We start from the raw sequence: 10,469 nt of genomic DNA, 5'->3' as shown, positions 1-10,469 counted from the left end.
TTGAACAAAGGCAATTATAGATAATGGATGATAGGGTTGCGGGGGAGGGGCCATATCGGTTTGTGGCCGTTCGCATATAATTAGTATTAAATGCACGTGGCGCGCTCACATATTCCATATGACAGCCGTCCAACGTGGCTCAACCCTATAGTTTTCAGATCCTGGACATATCCTGCATCTCCTTTTCATAATATTTTTACTGTTGCTGTTGCTGGAATGTATATATATTTTCTGTATATTTCCCCCTTTGCGTTCAGAGCGTCGACCATGAAAAGCCCAATGATAAACGAGCCCCAACCAACAGTAACAACAACCAGCTCGACGAAAATTGTAGTTGATGACCTCAGATAGACACTTTCAAGGATACGACAAAACGACGTCAGAGAAGGTTGTTGTTGTTGTTCTTGTTGTTGCTGTTGTTGGTGCCGCTCGCATTAACCAAGCAAAGGTTAAAGGTACCAACAACAACAACAACCATCAAAATTACTACCACTGCGTCGGGCATTACAAGGTTAGAACGTTGCTCGACTCTCAGTCTCAGTCTCAGTTGAGTTCAGTTCAGTTGGCCTGGGTTTCACTGTTCCCATCGCCCGGTGGCCAATGAAATGAAATACCTACGGCCAACCCGAGACAGACCAAGGGAATAAGCGAATTAAAAAATGAAACAGATGACAGCGGCGGTGCTTTCCCGAGCCGAAGTACCTATACCCTTTCGAAATCAGTCATTAAAGGCGCTCTTTAAAAGCATCCTATACATCGAATATGAAAATAAAATTCTTTATTTATCGTGTTTATTTATCTAGAGATTTTAAAAACATTAATATATTTTTCTATTTAAATAATATAATGGATATTCTTTCTATTTTATACACATAGTGTACTAATTGATATAAATAAAAAGCTAACCTTCAAATTTAGTTTATTCAAAAACTCAAATACTTCCAACAATCATGAATATGTCAAAATACTTTGTTAACTTTGAACTTTATAGGACACATGCCCTTCATAAGCTGAGCGCAAAAAGTATTGGACCGCGTAAATTACACTGAGCGAGACAGGGTGGCCAGAAAGAGAGAGAGAGAGAGCGAGAGGGAAAGAAAGACAGTGGCTAGCAACAGGCAGTCGACAACAACAAAAACGAGCGTAATAATAGTAGTAATGAAATAGAAGCGCAACTGTGGGCAGGGCTCCACTTGGTGGGGGGCAAGGGACTCCCGCCAGAGGAACGATTGTATTAATCAAAGGAGGAGAAGCCCCTCTATATATGTATATATAAACCATCTGGTGCGATTCAAGTGAATCAAATAATTGTAGTTTGCGAATGGAAATTATAAAGAAGCCAAACAAGACAAAAGTGGGAGGTGAAAAGGCGGAACGAAGAAGAAACAACATCATTTGGGCGTTTCAACATCTAAAGATTGATATAGTCTAAGAAAAATACGAAAAAATCAACAAGAATTATTATCAATCGTTTTACTATTTCTAAAACAGAATTTCTGGATTCGTGTAGCCACATTTAAGTGTTTATGAGCGAAACTTCCTTGAGTTGTGCACGATTGAAAACAACCATTTATTCGATTCATAATCTATTAAATAAACAGCTTTTATTTAGAACTGCAATTAGACCATGTGGCATTGGATCACACATATCATTAAAATCCATTAAATCTTTACAGAAATATGTAATTTAGATTTCTTTTGATCAGCACATTTTTCCTTATTGCACTTAAGACGAATGAACACGAATTTTGAAACTTGATTCAATACCCAAATGAACATAAATCTCATAAATCTGCTTTGTTTCAAAATTGCAGTACAAGCGTATCGTAACATTTCGTTTAATAATATTACGTCTCGTACTCAACACTCCACACATTTTGTACCATTACCCAATTGCTTTGTTTTCATTGCTTATCGAATGATTTCCATAAGCAGAGCAATTCGATTTCCCAAGTGTTCAATCAGCTCATAGATCGATTTTTGTATATTTTTCCGTTCCAGCCAACCACCTACAATTGTTTATTGGAAATGCCATAATTAAAATACTCGCAGCTCCGCAAGATGAATGTTGTGTACACCGAAAACAACCACTTATAGCAGACCCAAAAGTGGAGACACAAAGGCAGAGAATTCAGTTTTCAGAATTAGGTCAAGTTTCGGTTTTATTGCCCCAGCCTGTGGGTGAGTGTGTGCGTTTGGGGGAACTTAACTTCACTACTCTGATTCGTTCCCCAGGGCACACACCCTGGGATGCTCTGCATGCGTGTATAATTTCCTTTGATTAAATCATAAAATATGCAAAAATACAAAGCCAGAGAAATAAATGTACAACAAAAGTTTTTTCGGTGCCCAAAAAGGCGGAAACTAGGTCAGAGTTTGGGGCTGGTTGCCCCAAAAAAAAGAGAACCCAAAAACAAAAAGACAACAGCACAACAGCACAGCAGCAGCGATTCCAGTGCGTTGAGAGTTAGTTTGTGGTTACCAAGCTGTCTCACACGGCGTATGCGTAATATGAGCAATTTCTGCGGAACACTGTTGCGTATGGCAGATTACAAATACGCAAGTGAAACTAGCAATTTGAAGTAATAGGATATGTTATTTTTACGCCTTCCAGGAATATCATTAAGAGTTATTTGGTTTATTTCATAGTTAGGTAAGCAAAACATTTAAGCCACAATTGAGGTCCTTTGGTTTCAACTGCTGCGTTAATATACAAATTGAATATCAGTTATAATAAATTATTTAAAGTACAATACTAACTTGATTGGTTCTTGACGAACTATTTTCCGTTACGCATAAACCTTGAGAATCCAGATATACAGAAGAGAAGTCTACATCTCAAGATCAGTTCTAACAGGACCTATTATTCGACATTTAAAACATGGCCAAAGTGACACATTTTGGCCAACTTCTTCGCACTGCTCCCGAGGCCTGAAAGGTCAAGCCACCAAGCTTCAATCAACGGCGGCTGAGGCAGCGAACAGAGGCAGTTGCAGTGGCAGTGGCAGTATTCAGCATTGAGAGGAGACGAAACGACCCCCGGCAGAAGGCGAGTGGCGGGGCAATTAGCGCGCAATTGACCTACATTGGGGCAACATTAATGGTGTCAATAGTAAACGAGACTGCGACGACAACTCGCTGCCGCTCAGCTCTGCTCCGCTCTGCTCTGCTCAGTTGAGTTTAGTTCAGTTTGGGTTTGCTATAGTTCAGCGAGCAAAACACAAAATACGAAAAAAGAAAAAAAAATAGTACAAAAACTGTTCAATGTTTATGCACGCACACTCAAATTTATAGACTTAAGTAAACCAAGGGAGCCGCCGCCGCAGCATAAATTCCAAGTGCAATCAGCGTAGGAAAACAAATTACACACTTTTCAAATTATGCCTCACCTTCGGAAAAGTCTGAAACATAATCTAGCGCCGAAACGAAAACCTTGCCGGGCGCACAAGCTTCGCAGCAATTATTTCTGTCAGTGTCGCCTCAGTGTGACGTCAGCGCATTGGGGCACTACTAGGAAGCGATCACTCGCCGATTCTCTTTTGTAGCTTTGAAATGGGCAAATAGATTGGGGAAGTGGAGACAAAGCTAATGGGGCATTTGCAGTAGCACAATGCCCTTCCAATGTGAATGGGTTTATCTTTTCTGAGCTGCCCTAACTCTCAAGGACTATAGAAATTTTTACAGCCAAGACCTAATTAGAACTTAATTTAAAATAATTGGCTACATTCTGTGTAAAAACAACTAATTTGTTATATTCCAACATCCAAACTAAAATTCTTTGGTTACTTTCTGTTTAATAAAGTCTAATAAAGTCTGAGTTTAGTTACTGTCCTACATAAATATATACCTATCAAGATTAGTGCTATACAAATATAAAATAATTGGGATACAAATAATCAAGTAATTATTTAATGTCTGAAATATTTCCCATTTCTTTTATTTATTTCAAATAATTTTGTTCCCAATTTTTTAGGCAGTAACAATAGCTGTTTTGAGAAGAGGCAAATGTTGGCCTTTAAAATAATGAGTTTTTTCTCAAGTACGAGAAGATTACAAGCAATAAAAGAATCTTGGCCAAGCAATTGAAGGCGTTGCATTTTGTGGCGAAATGCGTGCGATGTTTCTTTGGCGCTCGAGTTTTTATTTTGTTGTTGTTCATATATTTTGGCCGCTGCGAAGACAAGCCCCCCACCCTCGACAGCGACGTCGGCAGAGGTGGGAGCAGAGCGACAGAGGCGTCGGCTGAGCAGCAGCATGTAAGTTGTACACGATAAATGAGAAATGAGGTTACCTACTTTTTAAGAAGGTCAATACGACCCAAAACAAATGAGCGAGGCAACGCCAGGCAGCGACGTCGGCAGAAACTGTGGCAGCACAGAGGCAGAGAGAGCGAGAGAGAACCAACAGCAGAGAGCGAGGGAGAGAGCGAGAGAGGCAAAGCTCAGTGACCATGTGCGCAGCGGCGACGTTGACGGCGCTGCCAGCGTAGCATACCACAAACATTACAGCAAACGTTTTCAATGAAAATAAAAGTAGTACACGCTGCCGGCAGCGCCGTCGTCGTCGCAGTCCGCGTTGGCGGCATGTAAGTGGTGTCCAAAGTTGGTGACGAATTCGGGGCTAAGATTTCGATTTCTGTGGCCACCTGCGAGGGCGACTGCGCAGCCAGCGCTGCGAGGGCGCGGCCAAGGTGCACTGCAGAAAATGGGGATTCCTCTTGCGATTTATAGTCCTTCAATATCTTTTTATAAAGATATTTGAGCTAACAGGATCATAGGATTATCGATGAACCTTTTTAAAATACCCAATAAATCTGGGTATAAAAAACCCGATTTTAGCCCATTCAATATATCTTAAAAAGTAACCACTACTTTTTCTACCTAACTTTTTACAGACACAAATTTGTAATATTCTTATACCATCGTTAGAAACACCTCTACATTATTCATTTTTTAATTACATTTTAGAGGCCTGATTCAGACATCATTTTGTAACCGAAAGATTGGCACCTCAGCTGACACCTCCAAAGCAACCGACCGACCGCTTGTAACGAGGCTAAATCGGAGCAGAGGCCGGGCAGCGACGTCGACAGCGACAGCGACGCTTTGGTATCGAGCACGCCGCCAACGCTTTTCAGTTCAGCCAGCTGCATTTTTGTCGCTGGGCAGCGCTGCCGCGGCTCGGCTGCAGCTCTGCCGACGCTCTGCTCCGCTGCGTTGTTTTGCGTTTTGCTTTTAGCCTCCACCTCCTTTCGACTGTGTGCATTGTTTCGTCGCGTTTTGTTGTAAACATTTCTGTTTGTTGTTTCGCATTCGAATGTTTGAATGCGATTGCGGATTGCGAATTGCGGGCGAGAATGAAGTGCTGTAATTGAGATTGGTTGCGATTGGGGCGCTTAAGCAAATCCAAATTAACGGCCACATGAAGGCGACTAATAATTGACCTATTAAATATTTGCTAATAATCTATCAGATAGTTTTGTAAATTATAAAATAAATAAATTAAGATCTTTACTTTAATATTATTTCATGTATCTTTTTCAAATACCTGTGTCCTTCTATCTATAAGATCCTTGCTTTGCCTTCGAGATTGAAAACTAACAAAATATCAGAACAAATATCATCCATATGTTTCCAATAGTCCATTCAACTTTGAAACGTTTGCATCGCTATACCTTATTTTGTCAGCCTTCAAATACCAATAAATATCAGGGTCATTTATATTTGGTTCTACAAAAACGTCGAATAACATCAAGCTATAAAATGGTGTATTTCGTTTTCGATTTCTGATTAAAGGCAACTCTAATTGAAATACCACGATTTGCCATCGAGCTGTCAAAGACGTCACTGATAATGTAACGTTGCGATAGCTCTGATGAGGTTCTTGAAAGAATTGGGTTGATAGCTGTAAATGTATCCGTATCTGTATCTGTTTCTGCATGAGAATCCATTAATTTCGCCTCGACCCATATCACATCATAATACCCTTGGTACGCTTAACCAATTAGGCTGCCAGTTGATAGGCCTACAAAGTATGTATGTAGATACATGTGTATATGGCCAACAAATTTTGAATCAATAAGTTAGTTAGTTTCCCTTCCACCCACAAAAGCACACACCTCTCCGTTTCGAGTCCATGTGAGTGTTAGCCAGTTGTGAAGGCATGAGGGTCAATGATTGTAGCTTCGTTGCGGGTGGCTGACAACAACAGCCACAACAACCTTAGACACACACACACACACACACAAACGCACAGAGGCGACAACACCCACACAGACACACTTGAATTGTGTCATTGTTATCGGGCGCGGAATCGTGAGTTTTGTGGCATGAACATTGAAATGAAATCATGTCATCGATATAAATATAGAACGCGAATGTTTTGGGCTCTTTTCACCACGCTCTCTACCCTTTATCAATCGAAAACGACAGAGCTTGAGGGTCTCTGGTCTCTGCTCGAATGAAAATTATGGATTGGCCTATTAGGGTAAAACCTTCACTCTCAGTGACCACATTGATTTCCCCATCCCCAGTCAATTTGATAAAACCACGGGACCTAAAAGCTCTTCAACAGGTTCGCCATCAACTTACACAGACTGTCTGTCAATCTCAGTGTCACAAATGCGACAAACTCAAAGAACCTTGAATGCCGAACAGCATATTGAATGTGTCAAGAAAAGGTATTGGGCAATGTTTGGAAAATGTCATATTTTGGTCGGTGAAATTCCTCAGCTAAGCCAATTGTTGGGTAACTTGAAATTAAAATAAAGAAATTGTTTAGACCATCAAGGCTGTTGTTGAAACTCAAAGAGTATGTGCTGATTATTATCAGAACGCTTCTTTGTATTAAAGTATATAAAGAAATCCCAAGTTGCATTATGTATAATAATAATGTGATATAATTTGTTCATATTGACGGGCAAATGCCAGGAAGTTCCACTTGATTATGAATATAGATACATTTACAACCATAGAGTCAACTGCAATTGCCCTCATATGCCTGGTCCCGCAAAGGTTTTCACATTGAAATATTATCAAATGTAATTACGCAAAATCATAGAGCAAAACGACCTTATCGCACAAATTGAAACAGCAATAGCAATAGCAAAACGCTTTTGTAACCCATGATTAGATCAAACAAACGGGCACACATACCAGCACACACACTCGAAGGCAGAGGCATGTAATTGTAATTACAAATGGAAACACCTTCGCACAAAATAGAAAAAAAAACAAGAAAAACTAAGTACAAAACAACTACAAAGAGCTTGCACACACTTCCTCATAGACAATTAAAAAAAAAAATAGTTTCAGCTACAACAACTGAAATAACCCGTTACAAAAACAAAACATAAACAAAGTGGAAGAGAGATTACTATAGTGCACATGTGCGCCCTGCTTCTTCTTCCTCTCCCGCTCTCGCTCCCACCCGCAGCAAATTCACCTTCGGTCAAATGAATTAAAATGAATTAGCACGAGGCTTGTATGCTCACTCGCTCTCACGCTTACTTTTCCCTCTCGCCCTCTCATTCACAGAGCGAAAGATCACTCAAATCCATTGGCCACTTTCTCTCTATAAATAGTGGAAATCGGAAATCCAATGCTATAAACATTTGGAAATCCGAGTCCGTGAAAGTAAAGCGCACAAGGGCCAATTTAGCCTCTCACTCACTTCACCACCCACAGCCCTTTAACGGGTAATATATCTACCTCTTTTTCTCTTTATCTCTCTCTCTCTTTCTCTCTCTCTGATAAAGAAAAGGGTACAAATTGCCATTAAGCCTACTTCAACACAGAAGATAAATATATTAACACTTTCTTTTACTTTATTTAGTGAATAGCTTGAAATGAGAATTGGATCAACTTAGATCCCTTTACAATATTATTTTTTTTTATTTTCTGTGAACGTTTTCATACTCTCAATGCATTTCCATTATTTTCCTCGTATTTCATTACACTTTTTGAAAGCGAGGGGTCAGGCGATATTTATCTGCCATATGGTTTGCACTTGACTATAACGGTAATTACATCTAGGCACGGCATTGCCCCTGAATTTTAATGCAATGCACACACACGAGCGCATCAAATGTTGCACATTTCGTTTGATTGTTTCCTCGATTTCGCGCACTCGCCTTGCTATTTGTTATTGTGGATGTGTTTTTCATAGCTTAACGGTAATCACCATTTGCGACGACATTGAATTTTCGTTACTAGCGTGGGCATCACTAATTGGTCCGTAAAGATCATCGAATCCTATGAATGTTTTTACATTTCCCGGGCAATTTACGACTAAGCCAACTGGGCTTGTTTACATTTACAAACCCATGTATCTAAAGCAACCCAAATAAATATACAAATTACAACAAGTTCAATTATCTGCGACAGTTTTTTTGTTTTCGCGATGAGGATAGAAACACAATTTCCGGCTATCTTATAGCCTTATAATAATAAATTATGAATTCCCTTATGATCTGGTTTAAATGAATTTCTCGGATGGTAGTTCTTACCTGGCTAGAGCCATTCTAACATGAGATAGCCCTCCAAGAGGCAACGCCAGGGTATCCACTTTGAAGGTTTTTCTGCTACAACTTCCCACACGGAACTCAAATGGAAAATCAAAACGTTTGCTTTGAGTTTTCCAACTTGCCGATGATTTTATTAAATTAATTTACTAAATTTAAGATAATTCTTGTTTTTGGCACTTTTCAAAGATCTTGTATTATTTGTTAGCACATAAACGTCATCTTGCCTTTAATCTGGGTAATTCAAGGGGAAATTAGTAATAATTTAAATGATCAATACAAAGTTGAAGACAGCTTGGCTTTGGAGTTTCAATAACAACGACAGCACGCCTTGAAATATGCAATGTTTTTAGAAAACACCTCTGCCAACAATGAAAATTGAGATACGCTTTAATACAAAGAATACCAAGAAATGGCACATCAATTTTATCACATTCAATTGCGAGGCGAACGTGTACGTCCATAAAATGACCAAGTTCGCTGCAACCCGTCGTATACGTGATATTTGCACGCGAAATTATCAAAAGACCCTAAAGCTCACAAATATAAACGCGTCTCGCTCACTCTCACTCGCACCGACACACCGAAAGAGAAGGGTGAAAAAACCAGCGTACCATGTTCAATGCCAAATCAAAATAAAAATAAAGCCAGCAACAAAAGATACTGAAACAACATCGAAAAAAAAAAACTGATTCAACTTATCAGCAGAATTTTGTGTGATAAGCTAAATTAAACAAAGACATTTGTATGTATATAGCCCTGCCTCTTTCACCCGCAATGCGTTTGTCTCTTTCATGACATTTGCACATGGCTTGCCGGCATTAAAAAACGCTCAGCCTCGGTCAAATAGTAATGAAATCAATAAATACGAAACAAAAAAAAAACACAAAACTACGAAAGGAGAAGCAACGAGACGAAGAGGAGCAACGCTTCCGCAGCTGGCCGGCAAAATAAATCAGTGCAAAAGCAGCTTTGGAGGTCACCACTGACGCCCCAAGTCGCTGCTAGAAGAAGATGCCCTCGGCGGAAGATTCTTCTTCTGCTGTAAGAAGAGGCTATCCAAAAACTACAGCGAGAAAGAAGACTACATTGTACATATGTAGATGAGAGCAAGCATGATGGATGGAGAAACTAAATTAAATAAAACAAAAACCACACACTAAATTCCATTCCATAGTCATGAGCACACAAGGTTCTTCCTATATCACTCGATTCCACATTTATACATACAAAAAACAATATAGAAAAAATAAAGAAAAAAACCCAAAAAGCTCTCAACCTGCGCAAGTGAAAAAGCTACCACTTTGTGTTTGCAAACACAGCGAAAAGCTGCGCCGGCGTTTGCTCGCTGACCTCAGCTGCTTATTTACCGCAAGTGCAAGCGAGATGGCTGCCAGCAAAGAGCGAGAGGGAGGGAGAGAGGGCGCACAAAGTTCTCTCATTTATAAACAATAAACAAAAATATTGGACAGGGGGCAGCACATGTTTTTAATTGAACTGTACGAACTGAAAAGCTCGTTGCACGTTCAAACATGTGTAGTACACCCAAGCTAGCCCTCTCTTTCTGGCACTTTTGAAAATGTCAATGCTATTTCGGTAATATTTTTTGTTTCGACTTTTCCTACCCATCTGGCAACGCTGCCGCTCGAAAAGCTTTGTTTTTTAAACATATACCAGTTAATAAAAATTTAATCAAATTCGATTTCGGCATTATAAACATGTGATTTGCGTCACAATCAAAAGAAAGAGAGAGTGGGCTACTCAGGGGTGGTGCGAAAGAGAGGGGGCGTATGGTAGAACAAGAACGAGAAAGCAATAGCCCTTGCCGGGTGTTAAAAAGCCGACTCTACTCAAATATATAGAAAAAGTTGCCTTGCTTTTCAGCTTCTTTGCTCGCTTTATTCTCGAGTTTCGAGCTTGAGGCTGGGTTTATTTCCATATAGCTGTG

The 10,469-nt window shown here is 39.8% G+C and overlaps 1 protein-coding gene across 2 annotated transcripts in view; it reads right to left on the bottom strand.

The window, feature by feature from the left end:
* LOC6537370 (protein roadkill) overlaps nucleotides 1-10,469 on the bottom strand; it is a 60,279-nt gene that overhangs the window by 43,944 nt on the left and 5,866 nt on the right. The window contains exon 1 of one of the 2 annotated variants that reach the window (XM_039376346.2): nucleotides 8,507-8,524. The exons of the other annotated variant lie outside the window; for it this stretch is intronic. Within the exon in view, the coding sequence (XP_039232280.1) occupies nucleotides 8,507-8,520 (14 nt within the window). The 5' untranslated portion in view covers nucleotides 8,521-8,524. Of the gene's footprint in view, nucleotides 1-8,506; nucleotides 8,525-10,469 lie in introns of those variants that run through there. 2 annotated transcript variants of the gene reach the window in all.

Source organism: Drosophila yakuba, chromosome 3R, assembly GCF_016746365.2.
Source record: "Drosophila yakuba strain Tai18E2 chromosome 3R, Prin_Dyak_Tai18E2_2.1, whole genome shotgun sequence".
Lineage (NCBI taxonomy): Eukaryota > Metazoa > Arthropoda > Insecta > Diptera > Drosophilidae > Drosophila > Drosophila yakuba.
The sequence above is the reverse complement of the archived record's forward strand: the minus strand, read 5'-3'. Positions and strand labels throughout refer to the sequence as shown.